The 27,862-nt window shown below is 39.0% G+C and overlaps 2 protein-coding genes across 6 annotated transcripts; both read left to right on the forward strand.

The window, feature by feature from the left end:
- The first annotated feature begins 5,321 nt into the window (after positions 1–5,321).
- Positions 5,322–17,024, forward strand: nexn (nexilin (F actin binding protein)). Of its 4 annotated transcripts, none has more exons than XM_051377461.1 (15): positions 5,322–5,460; positions 7,329–7,744; positions 8,289–8,486; positions 9,837–9,921; positions 10,020–10,168; positions 12,360–12,560; positions 12,702–12,875; positions 12,969–13,157; positions 13,405–13,596; positions 14,045–14,089; positions 14,446–14,640; positions 14,886–15,107; positions 15,264–15,452; positions 15,578–15,938; positions 16,073–17,024. In XM_051377461.1, exons 2-15 carry the CDS (start codon positions 7,376–7,378, stop codon positions 16,084–16,086), a joined length of 2,583 nt encoding a protein of 860 aa, XP_051233421.1. In that variant the 5' UTR covers positions 5,322–5,460; positions 7,329–7,375; the 3' UTR covers positions 16,087–17,024. The 4 variants fall into 4 exon arrangements, with proteins under 4 accessions (XP_051233421.1, XP_051233418.1, XP_051233422.1 ...); XM_051377460.1 differs by having other exon boundaries at positions 5,323–5,460; positions 15,575–15,938; XM_051377458.1 differs by lacking the exon at positions 16,073–17,024 and having other exon boundaries at positions 15,575–16,060.
- Positions 17,025–17,981: 957 nt separating this feature from the next.
- Positions 17,982–26,435, forward strand: mindy4 (MINDY lysine 48 deubiquitinase 4). 2 transcript variants are annotated; one of them, XM_051377583.1, is made up of 18 exons: positions 17,985–18,285; positions 18,669–18,788; positions 18,876–19,099; positions 19,193–19,466; positions 19,566–19,816; positions 19,934–19,992; positions 20,099–20,208; positions 20,308–20,424; positions 20,850–20,941; positions 21,145–21,246; positions 21,479–21,542; positions 22,019–22,084; positions 22,171–22,238; positions 22,352–22,415; positions 23,016–23,177; positions 23,908–24,088; positions 24,316–24,394; positions 25,372–26,435. In XM_051377583.1, exons 1-18 carry the CDS (start codon positions 18,226–18,228, stop codon positions 25,418–25,420), a joined length of 2,142 nt encoding a protein of 713 aa, XP_051233543.1. In that variant the 5' UTR covers positions 17,985–18,225; the 3' UTR covers positions 25,421–26,435. The 2 variants fall into 2 exon arrangements, with proteins under 2 accessions (XP_051233544.1, XP_051233543.1); XM_051377584.1 differs by lacking the exons at positions 24,316–24,394; positions 25,372–26,435 and having other exon boundaries at positions 17,982–18,285; positions 23,912–24,054.
- Positions 26,436–27,862: the final 1,427 nt, after the last annotated feature.

Here is a 27,862-nt window from a genome sequence, read left to right on the forward strand (position 1 = left end):
TCCCGGACCAGGAAGTTGTTCAAATCGGCTAGAGCGACGCTGTCACTAGTGCGCATGTCTCTACGTGCCGTGCCGTGCCGTGCCCCTCTGCTGACCGTGTGGCAGAACTCCATTCAGTTTTTACTCTTTTTTACTCAAAGCCAAACATTTCTCCTCGAAAAACAGCGTAGTCTCTATAAATACAGAATGATTCGACATACCGGAGCTATTTGATCTATTCAGCCGATATGAATTCCCTACCAATAAATATCACGAACAAATATTATGATTTAAATACCATTGAACGTAGGACACCAAAAATCTCATCAAACCTGATGAATGAAAAACTGTTGTACATACTACACTTTAAACATTGAAATAATAATTATAATCTTTATCCACGGAGCATCTTTAAAAAAAGCAAGTTACAAAGTGCTTCACAAAAAACAGAACGTTACAATCAACAAGTTATAAAATAGTTTGATTTGAATGTATAATAACACAGATAAAACCAATTTCAATAATTTAAGAACAATTTATAAAAAACTAATTAGAATAAAACCGAAGAACTAAAGTAAAATCATCTCTGATAAAAGTATTTTAAGAAGACATGAATCAATTCTGTTTTTTCTTTGTTCCCAAAAGACTTTTCCTTGAAAATATATATATGTACTATTAAATAATAAGTTATCCAACAAACTCCATTCAGCTATACACCACTAATCTACTAAGGTATGATTAATATTGTTGTTAGAGCCCTAAAATAGGTGACAATAGGGTGCTAAAGCATAAACAATATTCAGATGAATAAAAAAAACTTGGATTCATGACCATTGGGATTAAAATTTGGTTTTCTAAAAAGACATGGCCAAAAGGCACATTGTTAAACACAATTCAAATGACATCTAAATAACAACTGTCACATGTTATAAAAGTAAATAATATCCTGTTAAAGTGCAAAAACAGGTACGAGTTTCCATAAAACTCTGAAATAGTGTTAAAAAACAAACACAAATGCATTGACCATGACTGCTTTTTGCTACTCTCTTTGTAGGGACTGGAATTCTGCAAAAGTCATCAGCTGAAATGTTTTTTTTCTTCTGTACATTGTTCTATGAGGAAGGAAACACACACACACTCTGATACAGAGCGTTAAGTGTGTAAAATGTATTGAAGAGGAAGAGCTTTCAATTATTCTACAGGTACGCCCATCCACCTCTTGCTGCATGTTTCCCCAACAATATTATATGTCATATTTCATATGCTCATGTGAGTCTACGGCCTGCATAACAAACAAAAGAGATCTGTCATCTGATCTAAATTCATTTTGCATGACTTGATAACTGGTTCTGGCATGCTGCCCTGAACTGACAATCACAATACAAATAAGTGTAAAAAATGTAGAAGGAGAAAAAAGGCTTTGTATAATGCAGTGGTTCTCAAACTGGGGCGAGCCCTCCTGATGGGGCATTAAGCCAGGGGTGGGGGGCCTTGGATGATTATGTAGGGGAAATAAACAAACAAGAGTTTGTTGATGCTATCATGCTGAGCTTTATTTATTAAAATTCTTTAGTTACTTGCCCTTTTGATTAATAAAAATTATCTCCTTATCAAGTTCATCGTTCAGTCTTTGGGCAATAGCCTTTGATACAGAAGGGTTAGGTTAAGTTAAGTATATAGTATTGAAAGTGTATTGATAAGAGATTAGCCTTCTCATTGTTTTTGGTTGTTAGCAAAAGTATCAACAGGACACAGGTTTAGAAATTGTAACAGTAAAGTGAGTATTGTGTCAGAGGCATTCTCCTGTGTGTTTTCACTAGGGGGCAGTGAGAGATCCATTAATCTTGCACAAGCACTTAACACTTCAGAGACAATAACAGGAAGGAACTTGGATGGGTTTCTCTAGAGTAAAATGTTCATTATGGTTTGTTTGAGGAGGCAAAACATATTGCATCCTCCCTCATGATTTCTGCATATTAAGGCAACGACTGTAATATGAAAGTCTATATATGAGGCCAGAGCATCTGACCAATGGTGGACTGGTACACAATAATATGGGAATCTTAGATAATGCAGGGGTTGGTGCTGTTAAGGGATTGTGTGCAGTCCGCAATAGCACCACTGTCCAACAGTCTCTCCATAGTTGTCAACAAGCCAGTTATGTATCACTTGTGCTGATGCCTGTTAGCTGATAGGCCTGACATTAGGTGTTTGAATACTGCACAGAGGAAGGGTCATTTTAAGTTTGGACCATTTCAGACCACATCACATAAATTATTATTTTAAGTTTGTTACTTTTGAAAAAAAGCCTTTATTTCTCACTTAATAAGCTCATTATGTGCTTTTAAAAGCAGATCCAGTGTGGCCTGCTATGTCTACAGGTGGCCCATGTTCTGTGGTAGAGTTGCTTTTTCTCCTAATAACTGCCAAGCAGTCAGCAGTCATAGCTGGGAAATAATGACATGTATTCACTGCTTGTTCAAGAAAGAAACAGTTAAACCTCACAGAAATATCTGTGCTTCAGAATCGCAACATTAATTTGTTCAAATGTAATGCTAATTTTGGAGAGACATTACACTTTTAAGGTAAATCACATCATGTTACATATATTGCAGCTTGCTTGTCCTTGATATATTCAAGAGAATAACAGCACAAAATGTATGTATCTTAGCTTCAAGGAATTGACATTTCAGTCATTTCAGCAGCACTACTGTAACCTCAGTTAACCCTATAACTAGACAGCTGCAGGGCAAAAGAGAGGGACAACATAGGGTGTTAAAGTTCATCACCTATGGGGTCTGGGCACAGTCTAGCCTGGTTTGCACATGCAAGGACAGAACAGAGTCCTGAAAATCTCTTTTGAAATTGTGCATTTTGAGTATAGTACAATGAGTAGTAAGCTGATTCAAGAACACCAGGCACAAAACACAAGTGACATACTGACAGATATCACTATAAGCTTCCATTCATGAGAAAGAGTTTTTATTGCAGTGCCATCAGGATGTTTTGTTGGCCAGAAAGCACCTCATCAGCATTAGTGAGCAGACTGAGATGAGTCAGAGATGATCTCTCACCTGACAGTTTGATTGTGTTTGTGATACAGCGGTTCAACTGACGAGGGTTTGTGTGTGAAGTCTTCACTGATTTGTTGACAATGTGTGCTGTTTGATCTGTATATAAAAGCCAGTGTTCACAGAATAAGCAGGTGGTGGTCAGTAGAGGTGTGGACAGCTGGCACTGGTGCATCCACCCACCAACACATGATACAGTGTTGACCTGCTGAGCCAGTCTACTGGGGCTTCAGCAGGGGGTGTGGGCTGTACCACCACGGAAATATCTATAGGGGTGTCAGGGCTGAGCTGCAGCAGCTGAGGCTAAGGCCCAGTCTGAGTCAGGTTAGCTGTCTTTACAGTGTTGATTAGTTGCCACAACTGGGGTGCTATTTAAAGCAAGTCCCCTTGTTGTCCCTGATGCCCTGCAGGACTCAGAACAGAAGCAGGCGGAGCCCCTTTGCCCCCGAGAGTTCACAGAACACAGCCCCACCAATTTATGCCTTAATCTGAGCAGGAAGTGAATAAATGACGGGGTAAAAGGAGCCCCTTCAACACACTGTAGGGTGCAGATTGGCTGTCCTCTTTCATGTAATATAACACTGGCTACTTGTCTATGTATTATTTTACAACCAGTCTTATTTTTGTATTACTTACAAGTAAGAAACTTCCAGTTGTCTCTATGTTCTTTCATCAAAACAATGATTTCTTTCTCTTCCAGTGATGATCTGGCTCTCAGATTTCACTTCTAAGTACAGTATTAGCTGGAGCTTTGGCCCTCTTGTTGGGGGTTTCCCAAACCCTCAACACCTCTAACTCGACACAGTGACTGCTGCAATTATGTAACATTCGTCGTTTATCCTCACATCTGCAATTTAACCTGTAAAATAATGTTTTTTACGTTATCATTTTCAAGGGAATCCTGTAATACAATGTGCCAAACAGGGTTTTCAGTATATTAATGCTATCTATTATAATTTAGGCAGTGCTGGACAGCAAGACCAATAAAGGCTTTTTTGTACCACCTCTCAAAAATCTTTATAACATTCCTAGAATACTTGAATGGGGACTTTACTTGGTGGGTATTCTGCCTGAGGCCTGTTTGGTCAGTGAGTCAGCAGCTGTGAGCTGGAGCCATTAGGGCAGACAAAATGTGTCTGCTGCATGGTTTCTATTTACATCCACCCTCAGTGAGAGAACCACTTTCTCGTCTTAGTTAAAAGGAAGACTCACCCATAGAGTAGAGAACTCTGCGGTTTACTGTACATTTACTTAAACATGTGACATATTGGATTTTATGCTTTCTGATATTGTTTTGGTGTGGCTCTTGGCACTATGATATACACTCCAACCGTCATTGCATAGCAGAATGACAGCAATATCTAGGTTAGGTGGGGGAAAAACAGGGCAAGGTGGTGGTGTCCCTGTTAACTGATAAGTCAGAAATCCAGGCCAGAAAGCAGATAATGAAAATGTCTGTCTGCATTTAGGTTGCGGGCCTCCCAAACAGACCTGACAAGAAGAGTGTCCAGATTCTTTTGCACCAGACAATTCAGTTACTCTTATCTGGGTGATCCATTCCTGAAAATGAATGTGTAAGATAATGGATCATGAATTGTGCTATCAGCATCATTAATCAGACAAAATAATAGCTGCAATGACAAAAAACAGGAAATGACAAATGCATATATATATATACAAGCATAGCAGATTGGTGATGGTATAAACAGAAAATAAACATGCATTAGGTAGCCTATTTTAATGACACTTGTTGTTGTCCAAAGATACCCTAAATTTAAGGATACACATTAATTGGCTCTCTAACACCTGAACAGCAACTTCCAGTGAATCCAGTGATACTATATGAAGTATTTTGGTCACTGTAAACTCACTGATAGCTGCAGTTAATCATAACTCAATAATAACAGACACACTAACAGACACTGTGGCTATTATGGAGACATTATGGTGATATCACAGAATATAAAAATATCACTCAGGTCATTATAATCTTTATTAGTCAACGAGCTGATTTTGAAATAAATACATGTGCAATAAATTACCACAAATTTAGCATTGAAAATTGGCAAAATTGTTACGGACAATTATCAACAGTATTTATGCAGCTGCGACTGCAAACGATCAGGATGAGACTGTGTGCGCATGTGGCGTGTGTGTGTGTGTGTGTGTGTGTGTGTGCGCGCGCGCACGAGGCGACAGCTGAACCTGCGGCAGGCGCGTGCGGAATGCGGTATCCGGTAGAAAGTAACGGTACTTTTATGGAAACGGCAACCAGCAGCCAGTTGAGTTGGTCCACCGAGTGGTCGCATCTCGGATTGTCCCGCTTGGTTTGCGTTTCACCTCTTGTGGTTTCGACCCAAAGGATTTAAACAACAATTAAAAAACAGAAGGACGACACAGCGCCTAAGAGGTAAAGTACCATTTTATAGATAATGTAGGGAAAATATCGCATAGTCTGTTCATCATTATGCAGCAAGGTCAAAGCTAACGTTACTCTAATGAAAAGTTAACTTAAACAGATCATAGGCTGCACCTCTAGGCAGATAACAGTTACATTAGGTACTTTAAAGTGTGAATTAAGTTTTTTCTATATGTTTATTGCGTGTACTAGTTACAGTTACATGTAGTAGTTACATTTCCAGTCCACGGTGTGTCATCAGAAATATACAGAAACACAACAATTCGGATAGACTGCTGATAAAAACGATACATTTACACATTGATCTCTCACATATGTGTCACGATCAGTTTTTTTCTGACACACACTGTCATGATTTCTTGGGCCAGCTGAGTACAGAAATAGGACATCACCACCCAAACATAAAATTTCTCCTGTAACTGGAATTTCTTAGTTCAGTGTTGATTTCCCAGTTGTGACATTAAGACCTTGACCTGTAAGTTAATACCCTTCAAACCACAGAGAACCTATTATGAAAGATTAGGCCATTATTATATCAATGCAAGACAAAAGAAACACTCTCACAGGCTGCAGCTTGAAAATGGCAGGTGAGGATCTAAAGTCCTGACATTCATCTTTTTGCTAAGATTGAGTGATAAGGGGAATCAGAATGATTGGAAGCAATAAGCAACTTTTAATATTTCATATTTTGCAAAATAACAATAAATATAGAATCAGGATTGTTTTTAATATCTTAGTGTACTGTCCTACTTATGAATGAGTGTTTTATTGTTATTCTGACTCAAATCGGTTAATACACACGTTCTAAATTGGAAAATACAATCAGTTAATTTCAACCACAACTTAAAAGTTTGTTCTAGACTGTGTTAAAAAGCTGCTTAGATGACTTTTGAGTCGGACTGGGGTGAGCATTTTATGATACAGTGGTCAGCAAGTAGACTGATTAGAAATGTAAAAATGGCCAAAATATGAGCTCAACTGTGGTATATCATTCAACACTTTCCTGATTAACAGCATCATGTCAGGCTTTGATCTTCATACCTGAATATAAAAGGTATTTGAGGACACTGATAAACAGCAGCAGTTTTGGTGTTGGATGACTAACCGTTCAAACAGCTCCCATTCATCCAGTTGTCTAGCTCTTAGTCTGGCCATTTTGTCAAGGGTCTGTGGGGCGACATGTGGGTGCCAACTTGAGCTCTGTCCAACTGCCTATCACTCATCAGAAATAGCCATGATCACATGTCCTGGACCCACAAGTGGGCTATAAATAGGGGTCAGCAAGCTTCCATTGCGCTCTTTCCTGACATACTGGGAAGTAGGTAGCCTAGGAAAAAAAGTGACATTACAGACTCATAAATGAATTCAAAACGTTGAGCATGTAGCCTTTCAACTGGTTGTACACTGGTTTATTGATAATAACAGTAAAAATGGGAAAAATAAAACACAATTATGCAAATTAACTGAATGATAAAAACATGGATTACTGAAAAGTTTTTAAAATGACTAATTTAATAAATAAATTGGTCCCAAGTTTGCTAGAAGTGCATCTTGTCAGCCATCTTAACAAACATGCACAAAGGCAGTCACTGACCACCAACAAATCCAGCCAGTCAGTGCTCTTGGTAGTCGTGAAATAATAAACACATCAGCCAAGGTATTTCACAAATGCATTGAAAAAAAATATATATATATCTTCCAGTCAAGGAAAAGCTTAATAACATTTTGCAAGGGTTACAGATACTGTATTTAAAAAGAAATACAACTGATAATTCAATGAATGTTTATATTTACAGCATCACTTCTACATGATGAAACAAGACAGTTAACATGTGAACTGTCCCTCTGTTGCTTTGCAGGTAACATTTTAACAGCCTGTTTGTCAACTTGTCATTGTGGTGCAAACATGACGGAGGTGGCGCAGGTTGCGGCTGTAGTCGCTCACGACATGGATGATGTCACAAATGAAGATGAGCACAACGTGAGCGACGCAGAAAACAAGGAAGATGATATGACACACGAAGAAGATGTTGTTAATGAAGACGATGCAGCCGAGGAGAAAAGTGAGGAGACGTCACACATGGAGGATAAAAAGATTTGCAGTGGGAATGATGAAGAGACTGACAAGGGACACATGAACGGTGTGGAACACAAAGAGGAGGACGACAGATCAGACGCTGTTAACGGTGTAGAACAGGATGGAGTGACGAAGGAGGATGCACAACCGGACACAAATGAAGACCAGGATATTTCTGATTTGGCACTTAAGAAAAAGGTGAGTGAGGAGTTGAAGATCATGAGTGATGAGATAAGTTGGATATTGCCCTCAAAATTTTTTATTTATTACTCATTAATCTTTTCAAAAGTGATATTATTACTTTACTTATTACTTCCTTCCAACAGCAATTAGTTACACTACAAGTTATATTGCCTTTCTGCTACACCCCACAAAATTGGTTACTGTGTCCTTTCTCCACAAACTTCAGACACAGTTTTGTTTGTTAAGATTAAAAAAATGAGAATATTTCCAGCTGCAGGTGTTTCCTATTAATTACATTATTGAATCTGGGAATGTGATTGGCTTGTTGGATTTCAAATCAGTAGGGGGTAACAACAAAAATAAGACTTTTTTGGGGGGTAACTGTAATATTATTCCTGAAATGTATTAGTCATTAGTTACACCACTAGTTACTGGGGAACGTAACATTATTACTGTAATATTATTAGTAATAATGCCTTACTGCCCAACTCTGGAAACCAATTACCCCTGCTGCACAAATTAATTTTATCTTATCCCCCCTCTCTCTGATCAACCACAGAGACTCCTCCGATCCAGAAAGCCGGTGGCCAGAAGCTACGTGCCAAAGGAGAACAAAGACAAGGGGGATGTGAAGAATAAGTTTGAGGTCATGCAGAAGGCCAGGGAGGAGCGCAGCAGGCAGAGGAACAACGAGGAGCAGCAGAAGAGGAAGGAGCAATACATCAAGGAGCGAGAGTGGAATCGCAGGAAGGAGCAGGTCAATGACAGATAACTGAACTAACCTCCAGCTGTGACCTGCATGGCATGATGAAGCATGACGGGGTGACAAGGCTGCCAGTTTGAGTGAGAATTCATTCTCTTCTACACCACACAGTGTTTTATACAATTAACCCATTAATAATGATTATTTTTATGCAGTATTCACCTATGGTTTGTGCTTGAGTTCAAGAGACAGTATTTATTTTTTTTCAAAGATTGCCATTTTAACCCCGTTAATGTGCACAAGGAACACTAAAGGAGAACGCATGTTGTGCAGCCAAGCATTGTTCAACTCTTTCCCAAAATTTTAGACATACCAAATACTTTGGGCAGAATTACAGGAAAATGTATGTAAATTTGATCAATAAAATACCCGACTGACAGAACACTACTCAAAAAGTTTAAAAAATGTAATAAAACTAGCATAACAAACCCAAATCTCTGTCAACGGACATGTTGTATTGTGGGTAATGTAGGCGCCAGGTTTTGACAAGGAGGAAGAATTTGTAGAACAAAACGACAATTTATCTGGTTCTGCTGCATCAGTTTGGATCATTTTTTGTTTACTCATCAACATTGCAACAGTGGAGTAATCTTTTAGGCAATATTTCAAGGAAAAACACCAAATATTATCTTTCAGCTTCACAAATGTGACGATTTGCTGCTTTTGTCTGTTTTATTTAACTGTAAACTGAATATCTTTGTGTTTTGGACTGTCGGAAACAAAACAAGACATTTGAATACCTTTGAGCTCTCAATTAATCAACTAAAATAGACACATTAATTAATTATGAAAATAACCATAAGTTACAGGTCTATTATAAAATGATGTTGCAGACATTTTCTTCATTTTTTATGTGACGGTAAGCCATGAAAAAATGCTGCCTTGGATTTTATTTATTTATTTATTTTATAATATGTTGTAATAGTATATACAGTGTGGAGGACATATTTTAGTGTCTGAGAAGCTACATGTGTGAAATTTAAATGGAAATGATAGATCAAGAATGCAAGGTTAAGACAGCTTTTCTTCAAGATCGACTGTGGTGAAACAAATGCAGTGATACGGTGTTATGTGAGTGGATTAACAGTGATACTCAGTGAGAGAGAGAACAACCTCCCTTTGTACAGCAGTGCCATAGCTGGCCAGACTTGGACACCTACGCTCATCTTCTTTCTGTGCCACACAACGGCCCAATTAGATGTCCACCTGGAGGTCACATGACCCAGCTATTAGCAGGGATTAGGCCCTTGTTCTTGCTGGGACCAGCATGGCTCCTGAGTGGCAACGGAGATGATCCCAGCTAAACCGTAACCTCACCACCAGTCTCTATCCGATCCGCCACAGATAAAAGAACTACTCGCTTCAAGTGATGAGGAAGAAGAGGTGAAGCCAACAAAGGTAGAAAAATCCTATGTCCCCAAAATCACAGGTAAGACACGCAAACGGTAGGAAAAGATGGATATTCAGCGAGGGACCTGGAAGGAAGAAGAGGCTGAATGATTGTGTTGTGCTCTGTGAAATCCTCAGGTAGCGTGAAGGGGAAGTTTGCTGAAATGGAAAAACAAAGACAAGAGGTAGAAAGGAAGAGGATGGAAGGAGAGAGGAAGAAGAGGGAAGCCCAGGACAATTTGGAAAAAGCCAAAATAAAGAAAGAATTGGCTCAGAAAGCAGCTGAGGTAAGTAAATATGGGTTGAATTCCTTGTACAGCGTCTCACCTCTCACTGGGAAGTGAGACAGCATGGGTCTGGATTGGTTCAGGGCTGCCTTTCTGATGAGAATGGTGTACTTGTATCTGTAATGACTCAGGTAATCCTCAGCTGCTACTCGGATGAGTTATTTTAAGTGGCATTTGAGATCCAAACAGTTGGCAGAGGCTGGATATAGGTCTGAAACCACCAGTAGCATTGTTGACATGACCAGCGTGTCAACTCATGGTAAATGGGTTACCTTCATTTAATCTTACCGTGTAAGACTTGGGACAGTTTGGAAAATGATGTAATAACTTGAATGGAGTTTTGAGGTCTATTATTATACCTTCAGACAGTGTAGCGCTTGGGAATGGTTACGTAAGTATTCTTGTGCCAGATAGACAATTACAGGCAATTACCTGCTACTTCTTTGCCCTAATTCTGCTCTAGTACAGTGAGAGCAGTCAACAGTATAATGCTGTTAACAATGATGTATATGTTAAACAGCTTTACAAACATCTTTAACACGACATGGTTGTAATGTAGTGATTTTATTCAGGTTTTTATTTTTATTTATTTATTTTTTTTATCATCTCTGCCTTTATTATCTTCAGCAATGATCAGGGTTGAAACTGCCACTGAGGACACTGAGGACAGGTCATTGTTTAGCAACTTTGCGGGAAATATATATATGAAATATATTCTACAAAGTAGAATTGTATTCCTGGCAGGTTGGAGAGGGTTCTGAAACATCACTTAAATCCTCATGTTGGGAAATATAACTGTAACGCTTTATTTAGGCCTCTTTCTAATAATTTCCTTTAACATTTCCTGTAAAGAACTATGATGACTATAGGGAGAATGGTGACAAAGTTGTGGGATGGTATTTCAGTTTAGTTCTCTTGGAATTGGAGGATTTTGTTTAAAAGAAGTGCTCAATTTTATCAAAACATACAGAGAATAACAAAATTAGAGACTTTCTTTTTGGGGGTGGTGTGGCCGTTGACTCATGACCTCAGTATTTCTAAAATCCTGGCTACGGCCCTGGTAATGAGGCAGACAAAACCTAAAACCATAACTGAAATAGTTACCAACTTCTTCTACAGGGTGACTTGTTAATGGCAAAAGAGCTACAGTTACATTAAGTAGAGTGCCTTTATGTGTATTTAATTTATACCTGTTATGTATGGCAGGTCACACCCATATTTTTAGCTTTCCCTATTAATTTTTTCACTAGAAAACGAGTAATGTCCCACTATTAAAATGATCCTGTTTAAATTTATGGAAGCACAGACTTGATGATCTAGAAACAACTGGAACAGCACACAGCGCTGCCAGGTGTAGACAGCATATGACTGGCAACTGTTTCCCACACCTCCAAGCAGCTAATTTAGCTCTAGACCTCCTTACTGTGACTGAATTAGACTCTGCTATCTTAGACTGACACCCATACTCTGACCTACTGCAAATGGTGACATTAGGCCAATTGAGTTACCCCCTACTCACCCACATGCTCTTATTTTCAGTCTGTGTTTGCAGGGGTATGCACTAGGATTTAACTGAATTTTTTTCCCCGCTCTACCACTGAATGGTTAGTGTGTCAGGCCATCTACAAGAGCTCAAACCTAAGTGGTTGATAAAGTTTTCAGATACATTACTTAAGTACAAGTATCGATACAGTAAGTCACACATTCAAAATCCTACTTAAGCAGACATACAGAAGTATTATCAGCTTAATGTACCAAAAGAAAAAGTACTTATTATGCAGATTATGCTTTCTGACCTTATTGTAATCTTTGCTTTTTTGTGAAATACTGGATACTTTTACTGTGAACACTTCTAAAGGAAACTATACCTGAGAAGTTCAGAGGGGAAATGTTTCTTTGATGGAACAGTTAACAGCTCTAAAATGTGACAAGGATCACCAGACACCGCTTTTTTGCAGACTCAATAGCCTGAAAAGATTGGGAAGCACTTTGCAACTTGTATTTTACAAGCTTATAATATGCTTATTACAAGAACCTCAAAGTTGGACTTAAGTACGATACATCTTGGTAAGCTTCTTGCAAATGACTTACCAATATGGTCTATTTTTCATCATACATTTAATTTAATGAATCTTTACTGTGTGCCTTGTTAATACCTTAGATAATCTTACATTATCAAACACCTTTTTAGGAAGGAGATGACACAATCCTTGTGCGGGTGGTTCCAGCGAAGTCATCACGACCTCCAGGTAGAATCAAGGTGAACTTCGAAGACATGGAGAAGAATCGAGAGGAGGAACTGCAGAAGAAGGCAGAAGAAGAGAAGAAGAGACGATACGATGAAAACAGACGCTCCTTCAGGGATGCCAAGCGACGCTCGGTTGTTCAGGAGGTAGGAATATGAGGAAATAAACATTTTTGTTAAACATTCAGCATAAATAAAATCTTGTTTTGGGCTTTTTGCAACCAACTTAATGACTGTGCACCACAGTTAAACAAAGTCTTCTGCCTTCTCACGCTGATTTGGATTTAGGATGAAGAAGAGAAGCCTTCAGAGAAGGCATCGGTGACTCCTGGGAAGCTGAAGATGACATTTGAGGAGCTGGAGAAGGACAGACAGGAACAGAGAAAGAAGCAGGCTGAGGAGGAAGCCAAACGCCGCCTGCTAGAAGAGAAGAAAGCTTTTGAGGAGGCCAGGCTGGGAATGGTAAACAAAACATCAACAAACTAAAAAAAATTGTTATCTGCATAACCTACATGTAAGATATTTCACTATAACTTTTCACTTGTGTGTTATCAGGGAGAAGATGAGGAGGGCGCTCAGCCAGGTCAGGAGGACAAGGAGGAGTTCCGACCTGGAAAACTGAGGTTGAGCTTTGAAGAGCTGGAAAGGCAAAGGGTTGAAGAAGAGCGCAAGAAAGCAGAGGATGAGGCCAAGAGACGAATGGAGGAGGAGAGAAGAGCTTTTGCTGAAGCCAGGAAGAGCATGGTCAATATGCTTCCCATAAATAAATACAAAATTCAGTATGAAAAATCAAATGAAACAAATATATATAGTGATAATGTCATTATAATATATCTTCTGATATCCTTAAAGGAACAGTTAGACTTTTACTGAAATACACTTGTTTTCTGGTGGTGAGAAGATTGATACAGATAGAAGATAGAGGAAATATTGTGTTAATTAGTGAGCTTGAAAAGATGATCAAAGCTCACCTTGCTGTGTTCTTGCTCAGCTTGTAGATGAGGATGATGAGGTGCTGATGGCCCTACTGAACCTGGAGGGCAGTAAGCCCGGGAAGATATGCGCTAGTTTTGAGGATCTGGAACGCCAGAGAAGAGAAGAGGAACAGAAGAAGGCAGAGGAGGAGGCCAAGAGGAGACTGGAAGAGGAGAAGAGGCTCTTTGCTGAGGCCCGCAAGAGCATGGTATGTCTACTTGACTCAAAAATAATACTCCGCATGCACTTTGCTGATCATTAACGTGTTAGAAAATGGTAGCTTTTGTTATTCAGGCTTTGACTTAATTTGCTGCTGCTGAGCTGCTCCCTTTTAAAATCCCTTTTAAAATAACTGGGAAACCTGCATTATAACAAAATGTTAAATGGCCAAAACACACATACAAACAGCCCATTCATACACTTTATTTATATTTTATAATTCTCATTATAACAGCATTACAAATAAATATCAGTAATGACCAAAGAAATTATGGTCTGCATCAAACCAACACCTATTTTAACTTTTCACACTGACTCTGTCTAAATGTTACTTATAATTTGATTCTAATTGGATGAAGATTAATAATTTTTGTTCATGTATTGAATATCATTGTGATGGGCTCAAATGGTACACCTGCATTGCTGTTCCCTTTAAGAGCCCTGGCGTGGATCAGAAAAGGTCTGCATATGGACATGAAACAGTAAGATATTTTTAATTTCAATTAATTAAGAAAAATAAGAGGAAACAACAGTTGTTCATACAGTATGCTATAATTAATTTATTCCCTGGAAGTACAAGGGCACAGAGGTCTACAGATGATTGTATGTGTTTTTTTATGCATGTCTTTAAATGCTATGTGCAACAATAGAATGGCACCTGCTTATTTTTGCTGGTTTTATGACACTATTCAATGTCAGGTAAGTAATTCGACAAGTGATTTGCTCTATTAGAAACCAAAGCTGATACTGTAATACGACATCGGCACAGTACTTGACACCATCAGTCAGTTCATGCCCAAATATACATCTCTGCCTTTGTGTGTACTTGTGTGTGTAGGCACTAGATGAGGAAGAAGGGATGGTGAAGAGTGAATCTCAGGAAGCACTGCACCCTAGAAAACTGGAAATCAACTTTGAAGAGCTACTGAAAGAGAAGGAGGAGGCTGAGAGAAGACGCAAGGCAGAGGAACGCAAAAAGAAAATGGAGCAGGAGAAGCAGGAATTTGAACAACTCAGACAAGAGATGGGCGAGGTCAGTCTGGAACAGATGAACATTTATGTGGACCATGTCCATCACATACTGTATAACTTTCTCAGCCAACTACGCCTGAGAATCCAGGCCTTGTTTCCAAATATATATTTTGAATTCCTGTAAACTCATACATGACATATCTCATTGTGATTTTTTTTCATTCCACATTAGGATTACTCTTTCTATCATTTAGTGTTAGAGTTCTCACAGCTACACTAAATAAACTGGCTTCTATCCTCACACAGGACGAAGTGAATGAAAGCTCAGATGTTGTCAGCAAAGAGTATGAAGAATTGACCAAGCTCAAGAGGACTGGCTCCATCCAGGCCAAGAACCTCAAGTCCAAATTTGAGAAGATCAAGCAACTGACTGAAGAGGATATTCAGAAAAAGATTGAAATGGAGAGAGCACGGAGGAAGGCTGTTGATGATGAAATTAAAGAGAGAGAAGCTGAGAGGTTCCAGGAGGTAGGAGTAAACACATAGTACACAGGGATGTACATTTTCCAACGAGATATCAAGAAGTCACAAAACATTTTTTGTATTTGATTTGTTGAAATTACCAAATAAATGTTCTCCCTTCTTCTTTTTTTCTTTACATATAAAAATTTCTGTGTTTTCCAGGAGGATGACGAAACAGAAACAACTCCAGCAAGGGCCGACGAGTCGCCATTTAAACAGAAGGTGGATATGCGAGCCCGATTTGAACAAATGGCCAAAGCCAGAGAAGATGAGGAGAGGAGGAGAATAGAGGAGCAGAAGCTGCAGAGAATGCAGTTTGAGCAGCAAGAGATTGATGCTGCCCTCCAAAAAGTAAATCTCCCATGTTCATGACCATATATGATCTTTCCTTAAGCATGACAGCATAGCAAGAGCTCCGTTTAAGGTTGCTTTGACCCTGGCAACAGTTCATTTTTCCCCCCCTCTGTTTACAGAAGAAAGAGGATGATGTGGAGGATGAAGGTAGCATCATCAACGGCTCTGCAGCCTATGAAGATGAGGAAGATCATGCCAGGTCGGGGGCTCCGTGGTTTAAAAAGCCCCTTAAAAATCAATCGGTGGTGGACTCGGAGCCAGTGCGGTTCACCGTTAAGATCACAGGGGAGCCAAAGCCTGAAGTGACCTGGTGGTTCGAGGGAGAGATGCTCCAGGACTGTGAGGACTATCAGTATATAGAGAGAGGAGAGACATACTGCCTCTACCTGCCAGAGACCTTCCCAGAGGACGAAGGAGAGTACATGTGTAAGGCTGTGAACAGCAGAGGCACGGCCGCAAGTACCTGCATCCTCACAATAGAAAGTAAGACCACCTTGGTGTGACTGCATGCCTGCATGATACCTCATCTCTACAAAGGGGATAGTATGCTCCTCTTCCTCATGAACTCAAGCTGAGTGGCTGATGTGGATAACTGGTCTTCTGTTTCTTTCTTGCAGCTTATGACTACTGATGCCCTTCCATGTTCTGGAAACTTTCCCTGTTGTCTCTCACTCCTTTTATAAAAAACCTCGTCCCTCATGGTATGACACAGCAGAGGGAAGAACATAGCAGTATGCTTGGCATTCCTAAGGGAGGGATACACAACACAAAAAAAAATTATTCAAGATGTTGTTTACGTTTTGCTCAAATGTAAAGCTGCACTCCCTGTTAGAGTAGCATGATACCTGTGCCAAAAACAGATTCTTGTTTGTTCTTGTTCAAAACCAACTTCGATGCCAGGCCCTTACAATATTTGTGATACCAGCAATTTTTAAATATAATAGTACTGTGTTGTAAATATCACACTTTATGGTCCATACTTGGCAAACATTATGCTTAATGCATTTAAATGTAAAAAATAAGATGTCCTCGTGTACTAATTTTAAAGAACAAGAAACAGGAAAATCAGTAAAACATCTTACATGTTTGCTTGGGTATTCTACTACTGCTCAACAACTTCAGTATAAATAAGCATGTTGTTTTCTGCATTCTTTGCCATATTACTAAATGGTATTGTGATAATTGGCTGATATTGCTGTTTATCGAGGGGTAACATGCTAGTCATCCCTTAATTGGTAAACCACAGTGAGGTGCCCGTTGACAGTGATATGACATTATAATGTCAGTTGCATTTTGCAGGAACAAAGCAATTTGAAATCATGGATTTTCAATTAAACTCTTTAGATTAAGTGTTTTTAAACTGCAGCATCTAAAAAACTTTAATATGTAGATTTTTCATGTACCAACCCCCCTTTTTTCTTTTTGAGTTAAATGTAATACTCTTGATACAGTTGTGCTGGACAGTAGGTAACCGTTTTATGGTTTGAAAATGAAGAAAACATAGGTTAGCCTGAATATTTGTCATATATTATAAATGAAAATGTTTTAATAAAAATGAACAAAAATAAAGTGTTTTGTGTCTTTATTATTGCATGGGAAAGACTTTGGGTGAACTGTGCTTTAATGGTTTAAAGTAAGTATAACCCATGGATCCATCATCATTGTATTCCCACAAACCTGATTGTTATTAAACCAGTGACTGGCTGTAGCAGAGCAAGCACCAGGGACAGCAGGTATAAGGAGATTTTATCATAGTGGCCAAAGTTGGAACTGCATGTCACATGATGCACTGGGAAAAATACAAAACTTCTGTGAAATAATAATGAAAATCTATTAAATTTAAACGGCCAATCTAGATAAAATTGTGTTTCACTCCCATGTGACAGCGATACAAAGCGGTTGCCAACCTTTTTGACTGGATACCACTTAAATTAACAAAGTGATGTTTACTTGCAATCTCTCCTCACTAAGACTGGATTGCCAAATGGAAATAGCAGGCAACTAACTGCCCCAGAGACCCAGACCCCGAGGGGACCCCACAGTCCCAGGTTCACTGCATGTCAACTGGTTTTGGTAATTTTAATAATTTCAAATGTGTTCGGGAATTTGCACATCTAAAGTACAATATCAACTCAGGTGGTTGGTGCATTTTAGCAGATTTGCCATGTCTTGTATGATGTGTCATAATATTGTGTTATTAGAGCTTTATTTTAGGTATATATGACGCATTTTCCTGATAAAGTTTGCATTAAATTTTAGGTCTGCAAGGGCAGGTCTAGAAAAATATTGATGGAGTGCCGAGTGGGTGGCATGGAGACTTTAAGGTGGAAGAAATTCTCATTTTATTGCAAACAATCACTTGCAATATCAATCAAATTGCCTCGAAAAGCCTTAAAAGGAAGAAATGATTGTCGTTCCTTTAAATAAAGCAACAAATAATACTTACGCACACCCCTTTTATTATTTTGTGACCCACATTCTGCCCCTTCATTGTGAACCTGTCCTAAACTTGCGCCGGGTGACCGTTTCCATTAAAAAGAATAAGCCGCCATATTTGTTTACCCCACTCACTTACTAACGTTATATAGCGGGGGTGCGGAACTAGTAGCATCTCCATGGAAACGGACATTGCCGGAGAACAACGACGCACAGTTTCACCGATCTGTAGCACATATGGACGGTCTCTGAAGAGTCAGCGGCTCGCTGGACGGTTCGCTTAAGGCTATCCTCTTCTTCATTATCTATGTTACGTTAATACGTTCCCATCACCATGGCCGTTTCGGTAGAGGAGGTTTCTTCGTCCCTTGTACGGGAATATCTGAGTCGAAAGGTAAGTTAGCTAACGCTCACTGGTGAAAGACCCATCGGTTTTGTATGTGCGTTTTAACAGAGCTAGCTAGCGTTAGCCACCGGTCCTCCAATGCTACCGAGTTGCAGGTATTGCTCGGAAAACTGGTTCGTTTAATGTTGTGCGACCAACGTTAGAGACTCAACTCTGAAACCAGTTTCTGCTGTCACAACCGACCAAACTTATGAGTGTTTAAAGTTACTTATTTAAGTAATGGATGATTGTCATGATCATAGCTGCTAGCATCCCCAGAGCACCTAAAAACGTGACCATGTTAAAAACTTTTGCAGTGCCGATACAAAATATGGCTCCTAGTTCCAGTTACAGAGTATATTAACGTTACAAGACACTGTGTTGATGCGCAGGGACTCAAGAGGACGATTGCCTGTATGGATGAGGAGCATCCACGCACAGAGGCCAGTATCAACAACAGATCACACTTGAGGCAGATTCTTAACATAGAGGGTCTCTATAAAAAGAATAAGGTAAGTCTTGTAACCTGGAGGTTGGCTGCTGTACAAGTGGATAACAACAACAAAAAAGGTCTGTAGCTGACATTGCCGTCATTGCAGGTTCAGTCGTCCCCTCTGAAAACATTACTGGAGATTATTGTGAAGCATCACATCAGTGGCCTTAAGAATGACAAGATGATCAGCCATGAAAGTGATCCCCTGCAGTCTGCTCGAGCTATGAACTCGATTGCTAATTCCCCTGCTGCAACACCAACAGTGATGAATAACACAATAACAGAGGATCTCACAACAGCTTTTGTTATAAGCAAACACGTCAAATTAAGGTATTTCACAAGTGACATTTTAAAATCGGTCTTTTGTGCAGGTTTGAAAACTAGACTAGAAAATTGTTTTGATCTTCTCTCTCTCTCTCCCAGGTCTGATATAGAAGAAATCTGCCCATCTCAGCCTGTATACACAACATTGTTGCCTAATTCAGATAGACTATCCAGTCATGATCAAACAGGTCTCTGGGCTTTTGACTCAGAAGACCAAAAAGGCCAGTCACTGGTGGCTTCCCTCCAGGACAATGAGAGCTTCATCAAACGAGAACCAGAAAAGAAGACTTGTATCACTGAGAGCACCCAAAGGAGCAGAGCTAATCGAATTAGACGTGGCATGATGGCAGGACCAATAGCTAGTTCACGTCAGGTACTGAACTTCTGATGCACCTCTGAAAAACCTATTGATCCCGTATTCGTCACTCACATTCATTACACTCTGTTCCATCGCTGATGTTTTATCTTTTAGGAATCAACCAAAAAGAGACAGAATCGAAGGCTAGAAGTGTCCCAGCCGCTGCTCAGAAAAGAAGAAAACAGGCATTCTACGGATGGACTTTTAGTGACAGGCTTACATCTAAAAAGCTCAGAAAGCGGCCTAACTGAAATCAACTCAGCTGACTGCGTTGGAGGGCGATGGGAGGTGCGGAGTGCACCACAGAGAGTGCAGAGGGAAAGTGGCTTTAAAAAAATGGAACATGACATACTGAAGACTAAAAAGTAAATATCTATAAGCGGTTAAAAATGACAGTGGCAACTTCACAGTTTTATACAGTTCAAATTACTTTCCCACTGAGTTTTGTTCAAAAATTTGTGTACATTGTGTCTGTTTCTTAGAATAAAGTCTTTTGCCAGGCCAAATGTGGCTGATTTGGATGTGTCTGAGATGGTTTTAGGTAAGTACCGTGTGTAAAGAAAAAGAAGGAGCATCCATTGTCTTTGCCTTTTTTGATTTGTTGTCATGTATCTGCCAAAGCTGATGCTGTGGTAATCAATTGCCAGATGACATTGATGATGACGATGAGCTGCGAGAACTCTCCCAAGTGTCCTTTCAGAGAACCATCACAGAGCACAGCTATGCTGGCCGCCCAATGGACCAACACACTGCCACGGTTGGTGATTTATGCCAGTGTTTCTTTGAAAATGCTGGGGACAGTTTCTGCGGTTGCCTTTGATTTTCTGTTTGTTTTCTGTTTTTGTTTTTCCTCCAGGAATTGAAAGCGGTTCTTCTTGGATCCAGCCTAAATTGTTTCAGTGTTGAGTGGAGGAATCAGGGTTTCACATTCTCAGAAATGCATGACCTGGGTTATGGAATTGTGCAGAAAAAGGTTGTGTTAACCGAATTAAGTGATTTTAATTAGTGCTGTCAGTTAAACGCGTTATTAACGGCGTTAACGCAAACCCATTTTAACAGTGTACATTTATTTATCGCAAGATTGACATTCTTTTTGGCCTAGCACACTTTGTAGTTTTTTTTCACATGCTGTTGCAACAACTAGTAACATTAGAAAAACTACAACACCACACCGGATCTAGCTAGACCGGAAACAAAACAACAGTAAAGAAAAAAGAGAAAAAACAATGGGACAAAAAGAAATCAAGGGACATTTAGAATAGATAAAAATGTGCGATTAATTGCGAGTTAACTATGACATTAATGCAATTAATCGCGATTAAATGTTTTAATTGTTTGACAGCACTAATTTTAATATGATTTATTAATTTGTGGTATTATGCACTCTTTATTTTCTAGGGTGGTCCATGCGGGGTTCTGGCATCCATCCAAGCCTTTGTTCTAAAGAAACTACTGTTTGAAAACATCAAAAGCAGTGACACAGTCCTTCAGTAAGTTAGCCTTCAAGTCAGAGCTTTGACTCAAAATATTAACCTCTGTGTGCCCTATTCTAATCACTTGGATTTTACAGCCATTAATTCACATCAAGGCATGCTTTGTAGCCACTGTTGAGTATTGACCTCTGCATTGTGGTATTAACTGTATTATTACCCCAAACGACCTGCTTTTCTCTCAAATGCCACCTTGTTCTCAGGAGGTTAAGACCTTCAAATGCTACCAGAAGAAAGTGTCTTGTTTTAGCTGCGGCTGAAATTCTGTGGAGGGCTGGCGAGGAAAAGCAAGCCACAGTGGCAATGTAAGATCATACTTTTTTCCACTTAATCTATAATCTAATCCTCTATATTCAGACCTTTACCAATACACAGAACCACATTACCAGTATTTAACTAGGTCAAATGCATTTGAGTACCTGGCTTAGAGGTTGAGGGCTGGGACAGTTCTGTATGTCAGTGACAAATAAGCAACATACACCACTGATGTTTTAAACTGTTTGTGTGCTTTGTTTTACCTTTATTTTTTTTAAACAGAAATTCAGGGAGAAATCATTTCACCCCAAGTGGACACTACAAATCTGAAGGAGTGCTGGAAAAGGTAGAGAGATACCACTGCATACACACCTGCTGAAACTTGGGTAGTAAAGTTACACTCAAGTTTACCAAATAGAATTCAGTTGGATTTAGCAGCAAATAGAGTTTCATATTAAAATCCTCTTCAGTATTTTCTAACTACATCAGACAAACATTCCTCAACATTAGTTTCATGAGCCATTTTATTGGGTTCAATTTGTAGAATATAACTATGTGTAAAATGTTATTGTAGGACATTCGTGCCATATTTGGATTTGGAAAAACACATTTGCACATTGTACATCTTTGTTTATTATACTATTATTCAATTGATTCCGAATGAAAACAACAAAGTGTAGCTTTGTCAATACTATGAATTTGCAAAATGATCTTTTGATTGTAAACAGTAAATGTACCAGCTATGTGTACTGTTGTGTAATTTAAAAGAAGGCTATGATTGGCACTGCAGTGGGACTTTCATAACCACCTTCTTTTTTTTAGATAACATGTTTCACTATGGATAACATGAAGGACCTGCAGTCGTTTCTTGAGCAGTATATTGAGCAGGTCAGAGATTCAGATTAAGCAAATGTCTGCCTGTAAGATGTAGGTTGCCAAACTTTGTGCTCTAATCTGTATTCCCCCCCCCACAGTTTGAGACTGGGATGTTAGGATGCATACTGCTGACCATATCTGCAGTTCTCTCTCGAACCATTGAAAGGTATGTTTTGCCTTTTCTAGCTGACTGAACAAGATGTGTGCTGTATAAAATCACTATTATCTGACTGATAAAGGCATCACCCCTGTTGTGCCCTTTTTTTGTTCTTCCCTTAGACTAAGAGAGGATATGGACGTGCCCACCGCCACACTCATTGGAGCCCATGGCTACTGCACTCAGGTTTGACATAAAACTAGAAACTTCTAAAATGGTTGAGAGTACTGGGTATTGTGTTTGTTTGTGTTTCAGAATAACACATTTTAATGAATAATTAAGGGATTGATCCCAGTGACACTGGTTAAGAGACATAAGTTTCTCTCTGCTTTCAAAATTAATGTTTAAAGGCAGAATGAGTAGGGTTTGTCAGTTTCAGTTTGTAAACATAACATTCAGACGAAACCAGAAGCACACGCCATAACTACTTCTAGGTGCTTACAGTCTGGTGATCTGGGTGTGCCAGCTGTTAATAGACAGGGCCTACACACCCACCAGCCAAAGGTTTATGCCCGGAAACGGCCTGAACACAGCAAAATAATAAAAAACAAGCAGAGGGAGGGGTCTCTGCAGATACAGATACCGCCATACACTTCCAGTGGGTTATAAGTAATGAATGAGAGATAATTTTTGTATGAGTTTATACATTGTTTTTGAGAGAAATCCTGCTAAATGCTGCCTCAAAGCCATGTCAGCTCAATACAGCATCGCTACTTACTGTTACTGCTGTATACATAAAATCTATTCTGGTTACTGAGATTGCTTCTTTATATTTGTGTGCACCAGGAGCTGGTCAACCTGTTGCTCTGTGGAAGATCAGTTTCTAATGTCTTTGACAATGACATGGAGTTGGACTCAGGCAATGGCAACATGACTCTACTCAAGGGAATCAAAGGCGACTGTGATGTTGGCCTGCTGTCCCTGTTCGAACATTATAACATCTGTAAGGTGAGTGCTGACTCTCTGGTCACCCGGCCACTGACAGAACAGATACTTGTCAGATTCAAGTGGAAACACAAGACCTCAGGCAGAATTCTTTGTTGTAATTACGGGCACATCTGTACCACTAGCAGCGCAGATGTGCCCATAATCACAGCAAAGAATGTTCTTAAGACTATTATGGGATTTACATGATGGTTAACATAAACTCTGCCTGAAAATGTTTACTCTTAAGTAGTTCAAATGCATGATGAAAGGATAACTGAAGTAAATGTGAAGTCAAATGCTTTCTGGTTATCTCAAGCAGTAGCATAGTAACAAATTAAATTGACCAAGTTTTTTATAGTACTCTTTTCAACAAATAACTTAAGAAATGCAAAATATCTTTCACATTTTCTAGTTTTCTGCACAGCATTAACATACAAAGTAAATAGCAATATATGTACAAAATGTGTTCCAATCAAATGTTACTTTTACACCAAGGAAAACTGTTTGTCTACTTCTAAACATTCAAGAGGCATGAATTACAAATACAATGGCAGAGTTTTGATTTTACTCTTCTCCAAACCTGGTACCAGGAATCTGAAGTTAGTCACTGCTCAAGATTGTGTGCACTTTTTAGCTTGTTCAGAATAATAAAATGAATGATGGCTGAATTCCATTTAGCTACTTCAGTTTCAGGGTCCTGGCATTTGATTAATTACTTTGCTCTGTTGTGTTTTTATTTCTTCTATCTAAGGTAGGAGCTTACCTGAAGACTCCCCGTTACCCCATCTGGGTGATGTGTAGTGAAAGCCACTTCAGTGTGCTGTTTGGCCTGCAGAGGGAGCTGTTGACCAATCAGGACAAAGGTCTGGAGTTTGACCTCTACTATTATGACGGACTGGCCAATCAACAGGAGGAGATCCGCCTCACTGTCTGTATGTAGCATCACGTCCCACATTCTCAGTGCACTTTAGTCCTTTCTTTTCATAATTATTATGTCTCTTATAAACCATTCTCTCCAGTAAATAGCCACTCAGAGATGTACATTAGGGTATCATTTCTGTGATTATAATGTGATGTAGTGTGTGTTAGTTATTTTGCTGTTGCACTAATTGTAAGTATGCCTAAACTGAAAATGTTCATTAAGCGTTTGTATTTTTAGCTGTCGGCAAATCGGCCCCGGCCTGTCAGGATGACGACACTGATCTCATTCCTCCACTGGAGCACTGTATCCGAACAAGGTAAGGATCTTTTGCCGTTTCAAACTCACAAGCCCACATGCGCAGTAATGTCTGGAGATCCTATAAACAACCATAAAACGTTTTGATCTTTATTGCCCTTTATCAAGGAGTCTTCAAATTCCATGCATACTCTAAAGCAGGTGTCTCCCTTTTGAGAGTGAGGGCTACCTAAAAGGAGAAAAATACTTGCCGAACATCCATGTTGAATTGCGCTGTGTATTTTCACCTTTCATACACACGGTTGAACCAATTTGATTCGGATATGGAATTGCAAGTGTGAAGTAATTTTTTCTCTGGTTGTATTAATGCTGAAGCATCCTATGAGAAAGCTACTGATATGAACTGAGAGTCAGTTTACACAGCTCGCTTTATCAAGGTAAAACAATTATTTGATAGATCATATAAATCTAAAAGTGCAACTCAAAGAAAGTCAGCAAGGGCTTATTAGGCCACCATTTTAGACACAGATGAACGCCAAATGCAGAAGGGCAGAGCAAGGAAGCGTGGTTTCAGCATGTAATAAAGGCTCATCTCAATATACTTTTTTAAATTACTAAAACCATTTAAATCAGGAAAGACTTTATCTTTAATTAATATATTTAATTGACGTGCACAATAAAGATGAGAAATGTGAAACTTAGTCGGCGATTAGACCCCATCGTGACATCATTGTGTTTGAAGGGGTAGGTGAAGCCATAATTAGTAAAGGAAACCCCCCTAGATGGAGCCAAGAAACTGGTGGTGGTAATGAAAGGGATGAAGAGAATGCTGGAGGACTGAATGTGATGAGGAGGGGCTTCACATGAGCTTAACCTGCGCACAGGATGAAACCCCTTTAATTACAGAACAAGCTCTGTGGGTACCTCACTGGCCATGTTGAGATGCCTGCTTTAAAGACAGCTATTTGTTGTACAAGATCATGTAGTATGTACCTGGATCAGCTGTAAATGCCTGTGTTTTTTCTTTTTTTTTTTCAGGTGGAAAGATGCATTTGTCAATTGGAATGACACAGAGCCCATTCTCTGACCGATCACATGGTTTGATGTTATTTAAAGTTCCAGTGTTTAGGATTTAGTAGTGTCTAGCAGTGTAGTTGTAGATTACAGGCATAAAGGAGAAACTACGGTGGCTGCACAATTTTATTTATTTCCAGGTGATTATACACTAACGAAAACATCTGAATTTAATATTCTCCCAATAGATCCTCCTAAATGATACACACTGGGTCTTTAAATCAGGGGAAGCACTATTAACTGACAATAAACATTTTGCATCACCAATACAGATATTTTTACACAGGTTTTCCTCCTATGACATTAGGTTTTCGGAGTATTCATCCATATATTTTAGCATTACTGTTGTTTTCTTGACATGATGGCCTGGATATTATGTGTCACACAATGTATGTGTAGCCGGAAGGGTTTGGAATATGGCATATCATGATATTTGAGAGCATGTAATTACTGTCTTTTTTGAAAGGTTTAGCAATAATCATGAAGTAACTTTTTCTTACAATGTACAAGTTTTCAGGATGTCTAATAGGCTACTTTTGTTGCTGGTAAAAAGTTGATTACTGCAAGATACACTATTGACCACAGTGGCCTTTCACTTTTCACTCTGTACTTTTTACATAAACATATTATATGTTATGTAATAACAAGCTGATGTCCATATTTTACACTAAATCATTATGATTTTCCTGCTTATTAGAAATGAAATGAATATGTGTTATTTTAATCAGGAAATCTTGGTTTTGAAATAGCCAAAAATCCAATTGCCTTTTATTACATGTGCACACTTTAAATGAGATAATAGGTGGTACTGTTTTGGTTTCATTGCTTCAGTTATAATTCTGATGTGTAAAGAGATTAGATACAATAAACACAGAGTGTGTGTGTGTGTGTGTGTGTGTGTGTGTGTGTGTGTGTGTGAGAGAGAGAGAGGGAGAGAGAGAGAGAAAGAGAGAGGATATTATACAAATGAATTTTCACTTTTGAAACCTCTCACAAGGAGCAGAAATTAAACTCATTCAATACCTCGACTTCTGTCTCCACATAGTGTTTGTTTTGTGTCTTTTTTTCCTGAAGCTGCCTTTAACTGCTAACCAAATACAAAAATTACTACAAAACTATTATGTCACTTACATATAGTTTTACTGTATATTGAGAAAAGATTGTGAAGTCAGTAGTGCATACTCTGCCAAAGCTTTTATTGCTCTGCAACCATTTTGTTAGTAAAAACTAAAACTATATAAAAGGAAAATAATCCTCAAATGAATGCAACTTGTAGAAAACAATGTGTTCTTCTATACTGACATTACAGATGACTTGATCCATGAAGAAGATGCAGCTTGTGTAAGTTAAGATCAGCTGTGAATTATGTAATGATTAATAGGAACAATATATAAATGACTAAAACAGTGCTTGGTGGTACATATGTACACTTTAATAAAAATTCTTTATTTATCTGCTTTTGAGGCATTTATTTTTATCATTTGATAAATTAACATTTACGTATCTTCCAAATAAAGAAAACACTCAAAGCTAATTGTGAATTAACTCTTACGTATGTCACATGTTGGGGTGAGAAAAAAACAGATTCAGCTGAAAGATGCCTTGCAGTTAATCAGTGAGTTTAGTATTAGCCATGGCAAGCGTCAGAGCGCACACAGTGAGGGGCATGCAGAGGGGGTGGCAGGGAGAGACCTGTGCCAACACCTCCAGCACATGGGATCAAAGACACAGCAGCTGGCGCACAGACAGAGCTGCAGCAACTCACTTCCCATCAAACTATCTTGTGCAATGTGGACCAGAGTCCATACAATATCTTGGAAGTGCAATCTAGGGTTCAAAGCATCCAAACCATCCTGGCAACAACACACAATGGAGCAATAACATCGTCTTTCTTTATTAAATCTGTCAAAGTCAATCATATCCATGATATTTCTATCTTGGTGCGATGCAAATGCTGGAGAGGAGCTTGCTGTGATGATGACAATGGATTCATCTTTTATCTGTCAAATTCCTAATGGAAGCTGTATTATGTGAATGTATATTATTGGTGACTCATGTAGGGATTTATGCATTCTTCAAAGGACATAGCAAGAGCCATGAATTAATCATGAGACATGGAGTGAATCAATGAACCCTCTACAACAGTTTTACAGCCATCAAGGCTACTGCGATCACTATAAATAAGGTGGTTTGCTTCAATGAGGCCTTGGGGTCTCAGAAATTGGATTAAAGTGTTTACTTTTGCCACAAAATTCGTCTGCGGATGGAGGGGGGGGGGTTGATAAACGTCATAAGGAGCCATGTTTAGGTTTTAGGTTATATGCTATTCATAATCCTCGCTGAATAGTTGGCGCATGAAACATTTTAGTTATTAGTTAGTGCCAAAGGGCTACTCAAATAACAAATGTGTGTACAATTTCGATTAAAGACAAAAAATGGGACAATCCATTTACTT

The sequence above is a fragment of the Dicentrarchus labrax genome, unplaced genomic scaffold, assembly GCF_905237075.1.
Source record: "Dicentrarchus labrax unplaced genomic scaffold, dlabrax2021, whole genome shotgun sequence".
Taxonomy (NCBI): Eukaryota; Metazoa; Chordata; class Actinopteri; family Moronidae; genus Dicentrarchus; species Dicentrarchus labrax.